Source organism: Thermobia domestica, chromosome 18 (genome assembly GCF_964235325.1).
Source record: "Thermobia domestica chromosome 18, izTheDome1.hap1.1, whole genome shotgun sequence".
Taxonomy (NCBI): domain Eukaryota; kingdom Metazoa; phylum Arthropoda; class Insecta; order Zygentoma; family Lepismatidae; genus Thermobia; species Thermobia domestica.
Window position 1 is genome coordinate 170,429,702 of NC_137471.1, and position 22,937 is coordinate 170,452,638.

A 22,937-nucleotide genomic window follows, 5' to 3' on the forward strand; every position below is an offset into this window, starting at 1 on the left:
ATACCAATATGAAAAATGGAGTGCATTGCCTAAGTCCTTATTACCTACAGCAGCGTGCAGGTTAAGTATATACACAGCACTCGAAATATATGTTGAAACGTTATAATTATTTCAGAAAATTTCTTGGGTTAACTTTACAATTCCCGCTTCAGCTGGTATACTCACTCAGAATTAAGAAATTACACTTAATTTTATGAAAATGGATCCAAACTCCACTAACCTTAAGCTAACCCGTTCATTCCCCCTACTCATCAATATCTTAGTCTATTCTACCCTACCCTACTCCACCATACCTTTTTAAAGTGGCCCTACTAATCGATGCGCATCTTGTGTGTGTATTGCCCTAAGATTTGCGCTAGCTGACATGACAATACCCCACTCATTATTTTAGATGAACTTCAAGTGAGCCGCCAAATGTAATTGCTAAAAATTACAATGCTTTCACAATTTGCGTATAAATACAGTGTCCGGTCATAAGCCATAAAACTACAGAAAAAAAAAATACAACCAGCCCGTGCTGAGTGGCGTATAAAAAACTGGAATAGTATTGAATCGATTCAAGGCAGAGCGATTATGCTGCACTCCCGTGAAAGCGCTGGAGTGCTTCGTACGGAACACACGTGTCAGCGATGGTGAGTATGCGCGCAAGCGTAGATAGTGAAAACACGAGGGTTTTCTCAGTGACAGTTCCTATGACGCTTCTAGTGGTTTGACACTAAGTAACGCTCACCTGTAAAATAAAAATACAGCTTTTGTACATTGTGCAAAAGTACTACATTATCAGAAAATAATGTCTAATACAGCCCTTTTAGGTTCCCTCGAGAAGACGTTTCTACCAAATTGATGTTTAAAATACAACGTGAAACTTTTTTTTTTTTTTTTTTTTTTTGTGAAGGAATGGAGCTGTGAATATAAGTAAATACTGTCCGTGCACAGTATACTGAAATTAATTTTGAGTGCTAGTGAAAGTGTCATTTCCACCATCCTCGTTTATGCGTATCCCCCCCATCGCTGACGTGCCTCCTCCCTATAGGCCCACCACCTCGCTAACGCGTGGACCCCTTGCTGCGCTCCTGCTCTGACTCGGTTAGATAGTATTCGTGGTTGGTAAGAGTACACTTTGTGCAGAGCAAATGATTTTGAACATCTAGTTTCTCCCCCAATCTTCCAAAAATATAAGATCAAAAGTACTGCATATTTCAGAAAGATAGATTAGCGAAAGCCGCGCATGGCTCGTTTAACTGGTAAGTAGACGCACCCTATTTTTGTGACAGCAGTACTGTCGCGGGGGTTCAATAGACCCCCCAATTGATATTTTTTTATGTAATTAAGACAATGTAGCATAACTCTAGACACGGTTTTAAAAGTATTTGCTGCAATTGGACTTTTTGTACTTGTTTTCAGACATTTTGTTCAATTCTTCGTCAGGGGAAAGCCGCGGTGGCTCAGTGGTAGAGCATTCACCCTGGTGCATGGGGTAACTGGCTCGATCCCAGCTCCCGCCAAGTGAACATTGTGGTGGACAAACACCGTGTGCGTGAGTTTCCTTGGGGTTCTCCCATTTCCTTCCACTTTCTTCATTTCTCACCATCACCGTCTCCTTTAGCTTAAGCGTCATTATGTGGGACGTAAAACTCATCATTTTTCATCAGGACTTCTGGCTAGCAACACAAAATTTATTTGTTTGGGGGTTTGTGTACATCCCGCGCGAGTACTTTAATGTTAAGTATTGGTTCTTACGGATGTTCTACACAAAGTGCACTCTTACCTCGTGGATTTTAGTGGTCACCTACCACAAGTTGGTTCGTTTTATGCACTAGTTCTTGTCATACGTCCACACTTCCTGAGCCTTCCTGAAAACAATCTCCAAGTAGTAATGGAGTTTCTCATATACCTCATGCTTGGCTAAAAGAAATACAAAAGTTCAAACCTAACGTCAAAGTGTACGAAATATGTCAAAATTAGGTAGAACCGTCTGCTCGAGTAATGGCGTCCTTTTTATATGCACTTACTTATTTAAACCGTACTATAGCACTTCACGCGCAGTTTCACTATACGGATCCATACCGTAGTATAAGTAGTAATAGGAGTAGGAGTAGGAACGGGTTCGAAGCCCCGCAGCGGTTCTTTGGGTTCTGTTCTCGTCATAAAATGGGCAAGTTAAAGACTTCCCCAAATTTTTTCGTACACTTCACAATCTGTGGATCCGTATGGGGTCAATGTTCCGTTAAGGGGGTCCAGTGTCTTTGACACCACTTCTTTCTATTGATTTTCGTTTGATTACATAATATAACGTTATATTAGGTGAGGTTAGGTCAGGTCAGGTTAGGTTAAGTTAGGTTAGGTTAGCTTAGGTCAGGTTAGGATAGGTTAGCTTAAGGGGGTCCAGTGTAGTTCTGGACCCCCTTAACGGAACATGGACCCCGTATAGTAAAACTGCACCGCACTTTAATTTTACACTAGTAATGCTACACTTCCGAACTTAAAATCAATTGTATTATTTACATCAGTCATTTGCAGAAATTGTTCCTCAGAAATATGTCTATCCGTTCAGTGTTCAACTTTAACTGTAAATTTGGAAAATGTGGTGTACCTAAGCCAAAGTTTTGCAACATGTGATGTGCCTAAAATTGACCAGCACCTTCTAGAATACGTTACCACTATCATTACAAATAGCTAACATCTGGTAGACTATGTCACAACAAACGGGCAAATTGTTCTAACTCGTTTGTGTTTACAATTTTAGTGGTTTGTTTGATGGAAACCTATATACACACACACACACAACATTTTGCCACCAGCCCAACTGAACATTTTTATTAATTCTTGAAGCACTTGATCATAAAAATCAAAACAATCTTGTATAGTTGTTGTTCTTGAGCTCTTGCTGTTTACACCACCACAACCTCACACGCCATTTTGAGAACAATGGGCGGTATTCAGAGACAATTCGTTAATCGATTTTTAGTCACCTACTAGTTAGTGGCATACTAGCTCTCTACTAAGGTTGGTGAACTATTTGGTATTCAGAGTCCATTTGGAGTTAAACTAATCGGTTTATTCGGGTTTGATTTACTAGTTAGACCCGTATACGTAGATGGACAAAAATAAATGTGGCAACGGTGGACAAATTACTTTGTGCGTGCGCAGTTTGTGTAATGGAAAAACATATGAACCGCGAAATTCGATGTGGTTGTTATTCACGTTGTGTGTTTATATGTTAATCATAAACGAAAAATTAAATTCATATAAGAGTAATTTCGAAAAATGCAAGAAAGGAAAAAACGCGATCGGTCCGATAACTGGTCAATTCAAGAGAAGGAATTACTGTTGGACTTGATTCGCTGCAACGTCAGCGGAATTGAAAGCAAATCGGGAGACCAAATTTCATTACAGAAAAAACATAATTTATGGAAGCAAATACATGAATCCTTTTCAGCAGTTTATGGAACACAGCGCAGCCTCCTTCGCATTAAGGAACAATGGAGACGAATGAAAGTGTCAGCAAAAAAGTCCATCAGCCTTTACAAGAGATCTAAAAATGCTACAGGTGGCGGTCCAGCTCCCAAGTCCCCACCCGATTTAGATTGGAAAATATTTGAATTGATTCCAGAAGAGTTTGAGAAGGACAGCAATGAATTTGATTGTGATAGCTGTGAGCGGTAAGTGCCTTTAGTTTTCATATTGCCAGTAGTAGTCAGTTTAGTGTTGAGCATCATTATTGAATGAAAAGTAGTACCTAGTACCCCCTTAGTTTAAATATAATTTCCAACACATTTTATGCAACCATAGATTTGTAATTTGTGTAATTTGTATTTGTCAAAAGAAGTATATGTTTTGAGTTTAAAAAAGACGTATAAAAGTAATCAAAATATAAGGGTTTTGGTGCAGATTAAGAATAGTTCATCAAATTAAAAAGGCATTTTTTCGCTTTTCATGCTTTAAATGATCCCCTAAGATGTTCTGGGCTGCCATTACCCTGGTGCATGCACAAATCAAAAATGGTTCTTTGCTATCCTATTACTATACACAGTTGTTTCATCCCGAAATTCATTTAGAAGTTGTTCCTTAGGGTAGGAGTTTCATTCATGGGTGCAAAATCACTCTAGGAGGGCTTTCGCATACTAGTATAAATGTGCGTCCAAACGTATGTCATAAAAAGCATAAACCAACTTGTGCTAGGTGGCCAGTGGGAGCTAGAATGCTATGTGAGTCAACAGAAGTGCCCGAGCGTCCCGTACGTAGTGTATCCGTAGTGCGCAGGTGCGAAAGACAAATTCTTGCTTTTTGTGGGGAAGGTTCTAGAACAGAGGTCCTCCATATAGATTAGTAGCTAGGTTGGATCCTTTCTGTACCAAAGTGTAATATTCAATTTACATAGTATTGCGGAGCGAGCGTTAGCGAGTGAAGGTGGGTTAGAGCTCCGCAGGGCACGTTGTTTTCCGTCTTTATTACAGCTAAATGGGAAGGGAGCCTGTGTCCTAGCACCTTGCCCTTTTTGTGCCATTTAGCATAGGTTGATTGGTGTTTCTGGCTGTGTCACCGCCCGGCCTCGTGTGCGTCCACTCATAAGAAAGCATTGCCAGTAACAAAGTCGGTGCTGGCGATAACTCCTCCAGCAATCCCAGAATGTATGAAAATGCACCAAGAGTTCGTTTTTACGCTCTTCCATTTTTTTAACTTACTTCTTTTTCTTTACTTGACGTAATCTTGCACATCTATGTTAAACCGTCAAGTTTATCGGTTCTTTTAATTCATTTCGTAGTCTTGTCACATTTCTGGCACCTATCATTGTCTTTTGGTAATTTAAATTCATGTAAATACTTCATCAAATATTCTCACTTTGAATCCAAAACAATAAGAATTAAAGTTCGGTATTGCACTACATAATAAAGTATTTTCTTTTCCAAGTTCAAGAAGAAGTAACCTGCGCTTGTATTTATTCTGATAGCTGCTTAGACAATCTGTCTGTTCTGTTATTATTAAAAAGTGCAGCATCTACATAATAAATAATTTGTCAGTCCAAGAATACTTCTTTCTCCGCTGCTTTTATAGTCGCGCATCATGAGTTAACTCACTTCCTTTATCTTCGCATACCCTACATAATAGATTCTTTACGGAGGATTTCCTGCCTAACATTTCCATCTTCTTTCCTCTTTTTCGCTGTAAGTATGCATCTCACAAGAAGATGCCGACATATTTTCACTTACACAGTTTTCTATCAAAATAATAGTATATATTTCTTCTGTACATTTTATAAATATATGGACCCCTGTTGTAATCGTTAAACCTGATGTTGGAAATAGTAGCACTCTGAAGTTTGAGAATAGTAGCACTCTGTTTGTGAGTAAACTTTGAAAAGCATAACCCAATTTTTAAACTTTATAGATATGTTCATATATTTTAGTGTTGCTTATACCTTTTAACTATTTTTATGTTCACACTGTTTCATGCAAGTTAGCATATTTTGTCGAATTCTATAACGTTATCATACTTTTAAGTTGACCTAGCGAAAGCCGAGTGAAAGGATAGAAGGCACTTGATAAATTTCATTTTGGTTAAAGATTAGTTTATGCTTCCTAATATTAGTAAAAATAATACATATTTCCAGTAGCTGGTCAAAATATGAAATGAAATTTTTGAATTTTACGTTCCACGGTTATGCTGGTTAGGCTAAACGAGACGGTGATGATGAGAGATGAATGAAATGGTGGAATGAAGAAAGTGGGAGGAAACGGGAGAACCCCGAGAAAACCCACGCACACGGTGTTTGCTGGTCAAAATATAGTGGCAGTTCTTGCGTACGTAACTATGCATAATCGCAGTATATGCTTTAGCAATTACCTATCATTTTAATTGTTTCATTAAACATTACTTCTATTAACTAATTACTGTATTTCTCCCCGTAATTCGAAGGAAGTTTTGAAAATATTGACAAAATACAATGAAGAAACTTAACGAGAAATATCTTGTACGTTTAGTTTTATATTTACAGTTCATGGATTATCACTGCTGTTAGTACTTACTGTGGGTGAGTCAGGTAAAATTATATGATTTTGAAGGTAATTAATCATGTTTAACTTTCATGACAGTATATAGCTGTGCTTACCACTAAGAAACACATATTTGTAACAAAATTAAAAATAGACGAGAGTATCGTAATTTTGTAACTTTGTTTTAGGTCAAGAGCTTCCTAATAATCAAGTGGTTAGTGAGCCAATCTAGAATAAAGTAATCCTGTTACACTAAAAATTCAAATTATTCCGAATAACATTTAAACAGCAAAATACAGAAGGTATATGTCTCTAGTTTGATGAATTAACGTAAAAATTTAAAACTTTGAATGATTTTCTCGAGTTGTAATCATATTTGTATGACATTAGTGGAAGATCAGCGTTATCAAAGAAAAATAAGATTGATTCGGAAATGCTGGGTGGAATAGATATTCACTTGTTTCCCTTTAAAATAGTATGGTGTCAAGCAGTTGTGTTAATGGTTGCTTCACCTTAAAGTTGTAGAAAATTGAGATGAGTTATTGTAAAATTCACGCCCTTTAAAGTGATCTGTCTGTCCGTGTCACACCCGGAACCAAATATTGCTAAAATTTTTGTTTACTCGAAAACAAGTAATTACTTTAACAGCAAAATACCCGAGAATGAGTGTTATGACGTTTCAAACCTACGTCAATGTCTATTTTTTTTTTCTCTGACGATACTGTTAATTGTAAAATAAGACCAATATATTAAATTCCGGGTTGTGACATCTTTGTTGTATGCGCTTCGTTTCTGTTAATTCATAAGATTGGAAGATAATTTGAAGCCTGAACGACATAAACATTCGAAGTAAATCCAACCGCGATATTTGAGGATACTTATTATAAGTGTTTCATATGGATTAGCTAGGGATGGTTGAAGATTTCAGGTCTCCTTCGGAATTAATAATTTAATTCCGAAGAATACCTGAAATCTTCACCCATCCCTAGCTAATCCATATTATTGATAACTGATGATTATTAATCACCAATCAATATTGATAATTATTGATAAGTTTCAGATTAATGAAATAGGTTTGACGCCGGGTTCAGTTCTGTACGGTAAGCTTATTGAGAGTAGCTTTTCTTAAAACTTGTACATCTCAGCAATTTGGTCTCTGCGCAACATTCCACGGCAAAGTGTCAATTGACGGAGTTGGCAGGATTGTTAAAATGTCAGTTTGAATTGCTGTTCATTCAAAAAAGTACACTGTTGATGACGCAAATTCTTTTACGGTATATGACAATGAAGTAATGAGAAATATTTGCTGCATTCCGGTTGCGAAGGAAGAAATTCAAGCCTGCAAGCCGATACTCAACGAACGCTGAAGAATCTGCACCCAATCGAAAGTTTGAAGTCGCTTCATGTGTTCTACAGCAGTGACAAAATCTCCCTTACTATTAGTTCCCCACCCAAAACCATTGTTTTTTCCTCTCGTTCTTCCGTCAGAAATGTTTCGCCTTTGGATCTTGCAGATGTTTACCCAGATTCTAACAACAAGTCAAGCGATGAAGTTGAATTTTGTTCCATTCCTTTAGATACTGAAGTAAGTGAAGAGGATTTGCAGGCAGGGAAATTCCTGATGGTGGAATTGCTTGCTAACAGAACTAACACCAAGAAAAAATATGTTTGCACTTGCCAGTCGGGCGGGTCTGAAACGAAAATGATGAAAGTGATATTTCTTGAACCTTTTGGAAGATCCATCGAAATACACAGCTGGTAATAAAGAGTGAGTGGTTTCTTTAAATGAAAGTAGAAAAATAGTTTCTCCTCCGCAAATTGAAATGAAAGGCTTACACAGAGTGGTGCATACTTTTACAGGAGTTCCTGTGTAAAATATTGTGTTACAAAAGTAACACAGAAACTGGCAGTTTTGTGATACTAGTGTACCTGTGTGACACAATAACGATTTAACATTACAGTGTACTACAAGATAATTTTTAGCCATTTTTTCTAGGAATAAACTGATAAACTAGTTTAATTTAAAGTGCTTAATTAGTAACTACTTAAAATGTATTTATTTTAATAATATGTAAGTCGAATTCACTGAAAAGCACTTTCAGTTTATTGAAGAGTTGTTTTCTATACCAGTAATATTTAACAATCTTATATATACTTCAAATTTGGTGTTAAAAAAGGCTGTTTAAACCTCCTTTTAAACCGTTTGCTCAAACTAGTAGGTATGTTTGTATTAAACAGAGTTAACTTGTAAGGTCTGCTCAGAGGCCACACCCGGATCCTTTTTCTAATTATTTAAGAGGAAAATACCCGCATGCTTTCTCGAAAGTATATACATCATACGAAAGCTTGAAATATCCTCCTTGCTCTAAAGTGTTTGATTTGTACAGTGTGAATATTTACAGATTTTTGCGATTGAAGAATGGTATCCATGATTTCACTGGCCATGTGCGTCACATCCGGAACGCAGATTTTATTATTATTTACATGAAATTAAATCTGAGTTGAAAGCCGATATTTTGAAGATAGTAGAATACAAATATTTTACCATTGTAATGACAAAAACTAGCCTAACAGTCCTTGATTTTTAAAATATTTAGCTTTCAAATGTCAGACAGTCACTCCCGGAACTTCTGGATTGGCCGCAATACCATGCTTGCTATCTGTGCATGTCAGTCTGGTTTTCAATTTCTAGGCAAGCACTTTGCATTTTAAGATCAACTTTATCCCCATCTCCTTACGATGAAAGGAGATGTTAAATTTCAGAGTAAAATTACTTACGTTAAGACATAGTCATATCAATGTCGATTAACTGTCATTCTACTTACAGATTATTGCAATTCCTGAATATTATTTGTGCTTCGGAACTTTCGACTTTCTTTTAGTCTTGGTCACGGAAAAAATAAAAATAAAATTTAACAGACTTACCTGGTTAAGAGCTGAGCTGGAAAACACTGTCGGGTACGATTAAACATGAAATGGCGGTGATGAAATCTCGAATATGGCAAAGTCGATTCGTGTGCTCTTTTGTGCAAGGTTGCTAGTTCGTGCTATTATTTTTGTTGTTATGACACTGGTGTGCGCATTTTGTAATTACTGCTTCCCATTCTTCGCATAATCAGCCATTGTCCAAATTTAATTTTGGCTTTTTTAAATGAATAAATAAAGTTTCAAATATGAGTCTCTGTACTTCATTTCTGGCCCCTGATAATTTTTTTTGAATCTTCTACCTTATGTAGTGTTACTGTCAAATGTTTCGGCAGACCTGACACCGAGTTTTACGTTTTTGAATCCTGAATATACTCCTCGAAACAAACCTTTAGATTTCTTTTGGTTTTGCCTATACGACTCTCATGGCAGTTGTATTTTATTTCATAAATGCCCGATTTTTCATTGGGATCCGTGTAATGATTCTTAAATTGGGTATTGGAGGCCAGAAATGAAGGAGACGACAGACTTGTATTTGAAAATTTATTTATTTTAAAAGAATAAAATAAAATTTGGACAAGGATTGGTTTAGCTATGATTGGGAAGCGGTAATTACAGAAGTCACACACCATTGTCATAACAATAAAAATAATAGCACGACCTGACAACCTTGCACAAAAGAGCGCACAAGTCTACTCCGCCAGATCGACTATTGCAGGTTTGAAGGGTGTGAGGCAAGAACATGGTAACCCACAATGTTACTATTTTAAGAAATTAGAGGTTTTCTGCTGCACATTTCATTTTAAAAGTCAGAAAGCTGATTTTTCACATAAGAGTATACCTTAAAGATGAAACAGACAAGTTCAAACGAAGCGGTATGCGTTCCTCTCAATCGGGTGCTGCATAACTCAGCAATTGAAAATTTGTTGTTTACCATGTTCTTGCCTCACACCCTTCATTTCCTAACTAGCATTTGATGTTTAATCATTGTACTTGACAAACTGTTTTCCAGCATCACTCTTCGCTTCGTTTTGTATTGTTCCTTCATGTTTTCTTTTTTCTTCTTGTTCCTGTTTTATCCTTCGTGACCGAGACTCCAGGGAAAAGTCGCAAGCTCGAGGTACAAATGAATTGGGGGCACGGTGGTTCAGTGGTAGATCACTTACCTCTAGCGTGGGGTCCTTGGTTCGATCCCGGCCAAGTAAGTTTGTGGTGGATAACAGTGTGTCCGTGGGTTTTTTTGGGATATTTCCTTTGACTCCCCCACTTCTCATTCCATCAATTCCCTTATCAGTCACTTGCTTTAATCATCATCTCCCTTAGCCTAAAGGACATACCGTGGGTGTTAAACTGAAGGATTTAATTTCATTTATGTATTACGGAATAGCAGAAATCTGTAAGTGGAAAGGTAGTTAGAATTCCTGAGCGTTGTTTTACATCATCGGAAGTCAATGAAAAGATTTTAAGTCACGACTATGGTGACTAGATAGTTCCGATGTACATTTTTCTTAAAGGTTATTTATCACAAATTCTTTCATACAGTAGTATTTTCTATTAAGTTTGTATTAAGTAATGCCCTTAAGTTTGTGGATATTAGGTTCGAATTTCAAAACTCAGAGTACAAGTGAATTGAAAATTGAACCCAGGGTCCGGTGCTTGAAAGCAGTGCGCGGTAGCCACTAGACCAGCAGGGAGGGCTGTTAACGCTGGGTTCCATAGTATATATACGATTCCAGGTTACATTGTTGGCTTAAGATTCGCGTAGCATCTCTGCTGAAAAGAAATGTTAAACTTCGAGTACAAATTTCTGCGCTCATATGAACATGAAGCCGTTGAATAATATGGTTATTGGTATCTTAAATCATTGCAAAAATGTGTCATTTTTTAAATTTCTTAAACTGACATCTTTCATTCACGTATATTCTTTGGTTTATAATAGATTAATTGATATTAACTTAGAATTTATTTTTATAGTAATAATTGCACTGATATATCGGTTTATACAGTTAGAAATGTTTGAAATATAGTATACTGGAGAGGAATATTGTATGATGTGTTTTTCAAACTTAATCTCCTACTTTGCAGGAATACTGAACAGCTACACATGAATGAAGTTTGCTCTCGTGGCGAAGATAACATTGTAGCTCCTGAAGGAACAGATGACAGATTGCAACGGTAAAATAATTGTCTTTATTTTGATATCAAGTTAGATATTAAGTGTGTATATATTACCTTCTGGTCCCTGTTATAAATTACATCACATAAACGAACTTAGGTATATTCATGCTAAAACATATATTTATTTTAAGATACGTACTAAAGAGATGCCAAGTAGCTCATTGAATTGAAATTTTTTTTTAATCTAATGGTATATATATATATATATAAATTTCTATCAAGAAAGTATCCGGAATTTCTAATTTAAAAATGCCGTGTAAAATATTCTTTATTTTGTTCTGCTGTAAGATGGCAGCATTATGCTTAGTTATGATGTACAATAAGAGCGTGATTGGTGAACTAGTTTGTTTACATATGCTGGTTTTGTTTGTCGACCTACAGTATGTCTTGGATTTTTATAATGAATAAAAAGATTGAGCAAAGAGTTTCCTTGAAATTGTAGGTTGCGTACGGAATTCCGTCTGTGGAATCATTGAAAATGCTAGAAAAGACTTATGGTGAGTCAGTTTCATTCAAAACTGAAGCATATCGGTGATACGAAGCATTCAAAAGAGCCAAGAAGTGTATGGAGATTTGCCTTGCTCCGGTCATTTTTCAACATCTTCAATCGATGAAAACATCAACAAAGTGAAAGAAATCTTGATGGAAAATCGTCATGTAAACTTGAGAGAGATGGCCCTGGACCTCCTCAGCATTTCACACGAAACTCTTCGTACTATTTTATTGATAATTTGGGCATGAGACCAGTGTTGTCAGATGGCGGGAAATTTCCCGTAAAACGGGAAATTCTTAGCATTGGAATGCCGAAAATTCTGGTTGAAAATGGGAAATTCTGTCAAATCATCTTCCTGTTCATGTCTTCTCTTTGTCACTTCTTGTCGTTATCTCTGGAGTACACGGAATAATACATGGATTAGAACCGTCTTTGAAGATTAGAAAACAGCAAGAGAGGAATAAACCGAACCAAATGAAACTAAACTGATTGTTAATCGGGCCAAAATCCATTTTCTGCGAGAAGAAAGAAGGGAAGAAGGGTTTATGGCTCTTTACTCACTATATTTGTTACGGGCAGTCATTCACAGAATGTTAGGGAGAAGAGAGGGGAAGGAGGGAAAGATATAATGTTTGGAGGTAGCACACACACACACACACACAACATGTATATTTCTCTCTATATCAAATAAACTACAGATAGAAAATTGAAGGATAGCCCTATAATAGATTTCTCCTCCCGCAGGAAAAGATGTACTTCTGATTGATTGTTCATAGTTATTTGATTTTAATTTGATATCATTAATATAATGATTAATTGATTAATTATTTAATTAATGATTGATATTCTTTCTTGGCGGGAAATTTTGCAAGCGATCGGGAAATTTCAGGGCTTTGGGCGGGAAGTCTGTAGTTCTGAATCTGACAACATTGCATGAGACGCGTCGTCGTTCGACTTGTTCAGAAAGAAATTTTCTCCAAAACGAATGTCGGAAACAAGTTGCTAAAGATAAGATCGATCGGTTGAGATCCGATCCTACATTCATGAAATATATTATTACGGGACACAAGACATAGGTTTACGAGCTTGACATGCAGACAAGTTAACAGTCTGCTTGGTGCAAAGGGAAAACTGCTTAAGAAAAAAAAAAGTCGCCCTAAAATCAAGGTAGTTATGACTTTTGTTTTTCAATTACTGAGGTGTTGTGTATTCACAATTCCTGCCAGAAGAACAAACATTCAACAAGGAATAAGTACTACTTGAGCATCATGAACTATTTACGTGAAAATATTTACAAAAGAACCGAACCATAGAAGAACAATTGCACCATTAACGCACTATCACACAAGGCAATTATTGTGACGGAATGTTTGGCAAAAGGTTCAACGAATGTTCTTGATTAATTCTTCTACGATTCTTGATCCGTATTCACCTAATATGGTCCCATCTGACTTTTCCTGTTTCCAAATCTCAGATTACCACTTCGTTTTGACACAACTGAGTCAATTAAACGAAGTTCGCTGAAGAAATTAGTAAAGGCTATTCCGGAAAAAGACTACAAAAAGTGTTTTGATGATAGGGTTAGTTGTTGGCATGTGTATATTCTTCAAATGGTGCATATTTTGAAGGCGACAAAGTAAATTGCGATGATTAATTATATATTTTGTGTTTCACTGACAAATATATCTAGGTATACGTATGTATGTGTGTCTGTCTCTCTCTCTCTCTCTCTCGGACCGCGGTGGCTCAGTGGTAGAGCGTTCACCTCTGGTGCTTGGGGTCCCGGGATCGATCCCAGCCCCCGCCAAGTGAACTTTGTGGTGGACAAACACCATGTGCATGGGTTTTCTCTGGGTTCTCCCGTTTCCTCCCACTTTCTTCATTCCACCATTTCATTTATTACTCATCATCACCGTCTCCTTTAGCCTAACCGGCATAACCGTGGGACGTAAAACTCAAAAGATTTCATTTCATTTTTCCCTCTCTCTCTCTCTCTCTCTCTCGTGTGTTTGAAGCTTGATATATATGTTTAAGATAGTCTCCAAACTTATCGCTATTGGCTTGATAGGGCAGACGTAAGAAACTTTCTCTTTGTTAGCCCTGTATGGGAGCTGACCGTTTCTCATGAAGAGATTGAGTTGGATATTCTGATTACAATGACTCCATAACCACTGGTTTTGGGTTAAAGTCTGTTAAGAACGAAAGGTTGAATTTGCATGTTCCAGGATGTTCACACATACTTACTCCCACCCTTCCCCCCGGTCCCGAAAGAAAGTCCGTTTTGGTGAAATGTGGCATGTACTTTTCCGAGGCTTTCCAATCACTGTGACTACTCGAAAATAACATCAGTCAGAAATGAGGAAGTGAATTACCCGATCTCCACGATTTACAAAAATCCAAAAGCTTCGTAACTTCTTTGACTTTCATGGAACAGTCAAATTGGTAATAGGTAAAGTAATGGAAATCTCCAATGATGGTAAAACAATTTTGCTTACTTCTATAACACACAGTATCATTAACAGTGAATTGGTCTGCTGAGGATTCAAGTTATGAAAATCAGTTAATATTTTATGTGAAATAATTATACGTGAAGGTAATTTTAGTTATATGTTAGAATAAACTAAATAGTAATAAGTAACTTATTATCCTTTGCAGGGAACTTGGAAATGAGGACGAATTACTTTCTTGTGTTGAAATTGTGGAGATTTCTCATGTAAATGACGAAGAAAATTTTTCGCATAGGTATGTATGCTTCGGTGTTCTAATACGCCATTCTACTACTAATCAGGGACTAAAATCTTATAATATTGGTGTGTACTCGGAAATATTACCGAAAAGGAGATGGATACAAGGAAAAAAAAGAAAAAAAAACTAAACGGCCCATACCAACAAAATGGCTCATATCTCATAGGTTAAAAATATTACGATAAAATACACATTTGTACCGATCCTCTAATTTCAGCTATACAATTCTGTGGAGCGGCCGTGCCTCCTATAAAGTTTGTGTTGAAGCTTAGTTCCTTCTGGCTCCAGCTACATTTATTTATACAATGTAGACTATAGGAATTTCCGAGTGAACAAGTGCCAATAGTTTAACTGTATTCTAAACAGCAAAGACCTTCTTGGTTTGGTGAATTTAAACATTAAGGAAGCTGAAAGAAAAGCACTTGAACTACGTTTAAAGTAAATTCCAGGAAACCACATTACATTAGTTTGTGGGAATGATATACTAAGTTAATCAAATTCAATCGGACGTCCACAGAGAATATGCGGGAAGAATCTCAACGATATTAAAGAGTAAATGAAATCAAGTAATTTATCGTTTAAAAGGTTTTTGCAAGGCAAACATTTTCTTAAAAACTTTTCGGCTTAATATATATCTGTTCAAAATATGAGTCTGTAATTCAATTTCTGAAAATTTAAACGAAAAAAAAAAAAAGCACTCACATATTTGCTTTGCATTGACATTTAAAACGATATACTACCTGCTTGCTTTACTATTTGAAATTTTTAAATTGTTACCTTCTACTCCTTGTTGGTGGTGCCTCTGTTGAACTTATTAGCTGAAAACGTCATCCATGAAAACAAATAGAACATAGCTTCCGACATTTTCATTAATATATATTGTTTCTGAGGTAAGTGTGTAGACCAAGTTTTACTAAATCTCGGTGTACGTATCATATGAAGGTCCATTCAACAAGTTTAAAATTTAGAATACTGTTTGGTCTATATCACTACTTAAATTGTTGAGAGTCTCTACCATAGATATATTGTTAAGTAAATTTAATTTTCATTTTAGACATTAATTTGTTATATTGTAAAATTAAATCCAGTGCAAAATCTACGAAAGACAATGGCGAGGCGTATGACGCATATTCAAATGAGTGTTGCATGGCCAAAGCATCGCCACTATTGTTGGTTCTTTAGATCGAAATTATTTTACATTCAAGTTAAGTCCTCAATTCTCTCTTACTGCTGAGTCAATACAGAAAATCCCATGCTCCTACAGGAAACTAAGCAGAAACCATGAGTACTATCTTTTCGGACAAACGAAAGTGCTGTTTAATTCTGAAAAGAAAAGCAAAAACAATTCCTATATTGTGAAACCACACTTGTATTCATTTAGTCGTATGTAGTGTAATTGGAAAGTTCTAAAACAAGAGCAGTCACTGTTTTATTCAAGGGGTTATGTTTTCTCATGGATGTGGAAGAGGAAGCTTGTTTTATCTTTGAAACATCTTGCAAAAATCACCACGATGTCCTTTGCTCAGTTAAGAGTGGAAGCTTGGTGAGTTAAGATTTGTGTTCCGTGCACAGTGGATTTGTGATTTCGTAGTATATGTGAAAAAACGGAACAATGAATGTATGTGTGAAATTTGGCGTTAGAGCCGGGAAAGCGGCTTTCGGTGTTAAATAACTGAATCGATCAAATGTTTTTATCTGATACAACAGATTGAAAGATGGCTGCGACTCAGTCGAAAATGATTCTCTGACTGGTGTGCCTTCCATTCCAAAAAGCAATGTAACCTTAAAAGTTCGCGATTTAGTGTACAGAGCGCGAGAGATAGCATGAGCTATGAGAAGCGGGAGGTAGGAAGAACACTGTCCGCTGCGAGGGTGACAGTGAAGAGAGAGGGAAGACTTTTTGGTAGTGTTTCTAACCCATGCCGATACTAACCTCGAACATAAGTAAAAACAATGGATAATAACTACTTACCATAACATATATATTATGATAGCCTTGCCTAGTTATATTTATAAAGGTTCAATGAAGTCCATACAATCTATATCACCATCTTCGTCTTCCGTCTCGTCGTTATTTTCTTTTGAGGATCACTATTCCTGTGACTGTCCTCGGCTAAATTTATCGTAATGTTTTCAGTAAGAACGTCTAACTGAGGTTCCATTTGCAAATATGCTTGTTCACATCTTCGTATCTTATCACACCTTGCATTCCACTCTTCCGCTGTTATCATTGTAAACTTCTCTTCGGCGAGTTTCATCGCATTGTTAACTGAAAAAATAGTCCTGCTTGCTGCTACATATTCTTTGATTGCAGCCCAAATAAACTCTATCGTGTTTAGATCAGGATGAAACGGGGACAAACGAAGAACTTAATTCAGCAAGAAGAGAATCTACTTTAAATGCCCTAAAACGAGCTTTATTGGCTTTCATTAAATTATAAAGTTCTGGTTTGTACATATCTACTCTAAAAGGAATATAATGTCTTACAAACCAATCGATCATTACATCCTTACGAGATGGTGTCGGTGAAGGATCTAAATAGACATTGTGATATGGTGCATTGTCTATCACAAAGAAATGAATTACTTGGCAAGTTAGGAATCAGCCGCAATTTCAACCACTTTTCATAGTTTTCATAATTCATGTTCTCGTGATAATCGGGAGCGTGGTGGCTCAGTGGTAGAGCGTTCACCGCCGGTGCTTGGGGTCCCGGGTTCAATCCCAGCTCGCGCCGTGTGGACTTTGTGGCGGACAAACATCGTGCTCGTGGGTTTTCTCGGGGTTCCTCCGTTTCCTCCCACTTTCTTCATTCCACCATTTCCTTCATCTCTCATAATCACCGTCTCCTTTAGCCTAACCGGCATAAGCTTGGGACGTAAAGTTTAAAGATTTCCTTTTTCTTGTGATAATCGCAAGATTTCGTTCCAAATTTGAACATGACTAACACTTCTAGAATAAAACCATTTTCTCCACCAGCATACATGATTATTAAGCGTTATCCTTTAGAAATTGGTATGAGTCAACTTGTATTATTCTTATCGCACCACAGGATTGTTTTGTGTGCGATGAATGCAATTATGTCTCATCCATGGGCGGCGATTAGGAGGGGCAGTTGTCAGTTGCCCCGCCCCTTTGTTTGAAGTAACCCCTTAATGTATATAGTTTCATTTGGAAATGTAAAGTTTTTGTACGTAGAATCGCCGTTGCGTGAGTACGTATTGGTTATTTGTCTTCCCGTGGAGTTAAGAAAGCTACAGGAACTGCATTCGACAATATGCTTGTAGTATTTATTGTCTTATTTTCTAAGAGTAATAACATACATTTAATGGCATGTGTGGAATTGAAAATATAAGAAGTTGTTCATTAATCCCCAGTTTAAATATAACTTCTACGAAACAAGCCTCATTATTCATTACTATGATTAATATTATCCTTTCTATTTACTTATTTATTTATTTTGCAGTTTATTATTCAATAATCTAATCATACAATTTTCCAGACGGAATTTTAAGATGTTCATAAGCAATGAATCAAATCTCTTCTTACATTTTCGTTGTTTAAGAGTACAAAGGGCCAGTACTTACTTGCGTTGTTCTTGTCAATTTATTTAATATAATATGAAATACTGTATACGGTATTTTAACTGAAAAAGGTAGTATCTTAGTTACAACCTTTCGCCAAACAAAGTGTTAGAAACAATCAGGAAAACTAACATTGATATACAAATATTCAGATTATGTCTTGCCCCCCACTTTTAAATTCCAATCGCCGCTACTGGTCTCATCCATGTAAATTATAGGGCAGTTCTGCCTTCTGTAATGATATATAGCTCGTAAATAAACCAATCTTTTTGACCGAAATTCATCTTTTTCAATAAGTATTGTTTTCAGCCTTAATCCATATAAATCCTAAGGAACGGATTATTTTAGGTAAAGACCAAGTGCTTTCATTAAAATTAATATTTTCACTCGCAACAGTGATTTTACAGAAGGTCGTTGACCTTGAACAATATTCAGCTTCAAATCTCCAAATTCTTGTTCACCGTTGTGGTAGTTAGCAACACTATTAGGGTTGCCTGTTCCTTCCAAGAGTGGTGGTTGCGGATTTCAAGGTCATAGCTCATGCTATCCCTCGCGTACAATACTCTCATCGTAGACTTGGAATTAAGGAAAACAAAACTGAATTTAAGTTTCTACGTTGTTCAGTCAATTTCCACTGAACATTTGAACACGTATCGATTATCTGTGCAATTCATTATGAAATTGTCAAACCAGTAGAAATAATATCGGTTTGAAGTGTCGCAAGTTCGCTGATTAAAAGGGCCGAAACTGGCCCAAAATTGTTAAATAGGGCAATTACAAGCGTCAAATCATGGGTTTATGAGCTTGATCTAGACACAAAGGCACAATCATCGCAGTGGAAGGGTCTAAGTTCGCCACGACTGAAAAAAAGCGCGACATAGTCGGTTGAATGTGAATACAATATTGGTGAGTTTTCTTTCTTCGATTCTATGGATATCGTGCATCATGAATTTGCTCCTAAGTGCCAAAAGGTCAACCATAAGTCTATGTAATTGTCCTTCAACGTTTACGCGAAAATATACGGAAGATCTGCACTCTGGTGAGACAAGAATTGAGTCCTCCCTCACAACAACTCACCGAGTCATCGTGCTTTCTCACTCACGAAATGTTCGGTCAAATTCCGAGTTTCTGTACTTCTGAAATCCCTTTTCTCCTGATGTAGCCGATGTCGACTTTTAGTTGTATTCTAAAGTGAAATCTTCTCTGAAAGACAAACGATTTCATTCCATTAAAGACATCCAAGCAAAGACAGAGAAGGTTCCTCAGACCCATAGCAAAGAAAATAAGCAAGAATGCTTCCAAAACTAGAACACCGTTGGAGTCAGTGTGTTCAGTCAGGAGGGAACTATTTTGAAAGAGATCCGTCACAATAGCTTGTCAGCACTGCCATTTTTAAATTAAGAGTCCAGTTTTAAAACTTTCTAAACACGCCACGTATAGATACGGCGCGGCGGCTATTTTACTATGTAACACTAATAGATAGTATAACAATAATTTTAAAAGCAAGTATTTACAAAAATATTATTAATAAATTATACATACGTTTCACAAGTTAATTGTGAGCAATGCAAATCGGAAAAATTCTTTCAGGGATAAAAATGTCTTGGGAGATACAAGTCTATTGGAGTCAATAGGAAAGTTATACATGAGAAGTTTTGATTATTGCAAGTCTATGTTTGAAACAGAGAAGACTTAGATAATATGTAATGTAATTGGGTACTGGAAAGTTGAGTGCGGAGAACACAAGGCGATGATTTATGGTATCATCAATCTGAAAATAGTTATAACTTACGAACTACTGATCACTTACTTGTGTCAATAATTCTAAATTAATTGTTCAAGAAACACATTATTAGGAATTATGATTGGTGAAATATCCAATGATATATAGCATATATTTAATAATAGAATCAGTTACTGTTAAATTTGTCTAACGAGTTCTTGTATGATGCTTGCAGAGGACATGATTTGAATCAAGATGTCGCAGATACACGGCCTTCAGCTGACCATGCATTTCAGGAGAGGCCTTCTTCATCGGAGTCTCAAGTTACACAACAAAACAGAAAAGCGACACTTCGTAAACGAAAGAGGTCTAAAAATGCAGTACTTACCTGCTACGAACAAGAACTTTTAGAATTAAATAGTACCAGAATTATGGAACAAATGAAATTCAACCAAAAAATACATGAGCTACAAGTGCAACAGATGACAGAGGAGCATAGGATGAAAATGGAGGAACACAAGATGAAGATGGAACTGCTATCTTTCCAGCAACAAAAAGAGCGAATTCAAGTAAGAATACTGCAGCTACAGGAGAAAGAAAAATGAATGTAATGTAATTGTTTTGTAGGTTTAGATCGTTTAATATAAGTGTCGTTCGTTATATTTCCTCTGGTTTTCCGAGAGGCGAACCCTTTGTTTGCTTCTGAGATTGTTAATTGAACTATATAACTGAATATACATTAACATTTATAACTAAGTACTACTTCACTAGTAGATACTCTTAACTCACGTTTAAAGGCATTGCTTGGACAAATTGTAACGACCATAAACTAACTACACTTACGAAATCATACTTGGGGGTGCGGTGGCTCAGTGGTATAGTCCCTGGTTCGATCCCAGCTCCCGTCAAGTAGGCTTTGTGGTGTACAAACGATGTGCGTAGGTCGTCATTCCACCATTATCATGTACCTCATCATCACCGTCTCCCTTAGGCTCGGTGCATTATCCCGGGACGTTAAAACCAACCAATATATATATATATTGTATACTTTGTTAGGATGACAATTTTCAAATAGAAAGAAAATATATTAATGGGTTTGATTTCTAGCTTCAACGGAAAAGTTTGCTGTGAGTCTGGTTTTCGAATCTGTTTTCTCTTCGATTTGGAAATGCATAAGAGTTTGTCTGGCAGTTTTTGTTTCCCATAACTATTCTTTACTATTCATATTTATAGATATCGTTTGGGTTTGATTAGTCGTCCTTCAATCAGAACATTACGAAAATGTAATATTTCACTACTGAGTTGCTTCAACGATCATTGTTATCATTGCCAGTAACTTAAATTGGAATTCATTGTGGCGTCATTGCCAATAACTTCAATTGGGATGCATGGCGGCGTGAAATTAGTAACGTCACTGCGGCCGTTTTATGAATACATGACTAATGTCATGTATTCAGTAAACATATAAGTAAAAATTATTTTGTTACCTTAGCGGGGTGCAGCAATAAGCGTAAAAGGAGAAAATAAATAAACCAGACAGTAAACCAGAGCAGTTAACTGTATATGTCATAAACTCGAATTGTCCCCATCATTGCATTAAATTTGTTCACACATCCTATAAATTTTACAGAGATTCTGCAAACTATATATATATATAATTTTCAAAGTTCTCACTTGGCGATTATGAATTGCCTTGCTTTTCTAGGTCACAATTTACACATACAGGTCTATATGTACTGTAACAAAGCAAATATATTTTTTCCCACCAGATGGATCCTCATCTACTAAGCATGTACATCTATAATGAGCGATAAATAGAAGACTACAATTCTTATTGTAAATGTTGTCAATGTTCAACGATACAGGATATCATCTTCAGAAGATGCACCAGTTATCTTTCACTCGAATAATGCAATAAATATCCTTATACATTGTAATTACGTAGATCATGTGCAAAGTATCTCCAAAAGGGATTCGTAGTCAATTGATTTAATGTCAGAAGCAAAAGAGAGTTCGTCTCTCGGAAAACAAGACGAAATATAAACTAAATAAGTGCAAAGGTTTGCAAATGTATTACAGTTTTTGTTTATTTGTATGATTTAGTGCCCTAATTTTGAATAAATTCCAATTGTATGTTTCATTGACGTTTTATTTTCTGAGAATTCACACTCTCTTCAATATATTAAAATAATAAATCTCATGAGTGATATGCAGGGTGGACCGTTTATCTTCAAACGCTCATGTAACTTTTACACTAACAGACAAAAATCAGTGAAAGTTCATACATGCAAATATCGACAGGGAAACATTGTTTAAAATGCTTTACAGTACTACACAGTTAATAATACTACCACTTAACATAAAATTGTATTGTTTCAAAGGACACTACGTCAGATTATTACACATTTCAAATCTGCATGTTAAACAAAATATACAATACCACATTTATTATTTCGTGTTGCAAACTAAGTACGTTACATCATCACGAACATTAAAATCATGAAAACCTTTACAATAGTAAGAACGCAAGAGGGACAGACGTGACAATGCATATCGAAAGTATTTAAGTGTCAAATATGACCATGAAATGAAATATTTCTAATAAATAGGAAAAAGAAAATAGAAACCATTGCAAATTTGATTCTTGTGAAAAGGTATTTCAAAATGTAATTTGATAGGTATCAAATCCAATCACACAGATGATCAATCAACGTGAAGATCGTATGCTTACAGTAATGGAGCGCTTACAGTAATATGGTATCTCAAACCGTTCGAAGATGTGATGAACATTGGTCAATTTTGTGATACTACTTAAAATGACGTAGTTGTGAAAAATTGTCAAAACGAACTTTGATTTCCTCTGTATAACAACAGAAATACCTTTGGTACTTGTAATTACAAGTTCTTAAAATTACATAATTTTAAGAGTGTTGCAAACTATACCAGTGTTCATCATTTCTCCGACACAGTTTCAGACACCAAATTGTTGGAAATGCTAATATGATATTTACATCTATTTAAAAAAACAAATCTATGTGACGATATGAATACTTAATCTAAGTACTTTGTCGAAATAAAATATTTTCAAAATAGTCAAATGTTCAATTTCTTCAAGCTTTGTTCCTACTAGTTAGAAATGCATATTATGGTCATATTATTCGTCAGTAAGAGTAGTTCGTCAGAAACCGATTCAAACAAAACTTATAAGCTTTGTGCACTTTATGAAACCGAAAAAGTTTCAAATTTAAATGTTTCAATTAGTATCGGCCAGGCCTGAGAGTTCATCCAACCGAAAAATT

The 22,937-nt window shown here is 36.2% G+C and overlaps 1 protein-coding gene across 1 annotated transcript; it reads left to right on the plus strand.

Moving 5' to 3' along the window:
• The first annotated feature begins 2,552 nt into the window (after positions 1–2,552).
• LOC145675027 (uncharacterized) lies at positions 2,553–21,776 on the plus strand. The gene is made up of 4 exons (XM_081745393.1): positions 2,553–3,662; positions 11,004–11,093; positions 14,245–14,331; positions 19,874–21,776. The coding sequence occupies exons 1-4, from the start codon at positions 3,268–3,270 to the stop codon at positions 20,241–20,243; spliced, it is 942 nt and encodes a 313-aa protein (XP_081601519.1). The 5' UTR covers positions 2,553–3,267; the 3' UTR covers positions 20,244–21,776.
• Positions 21,777–22,937: the final 1,161 nt, after the last annotated feature.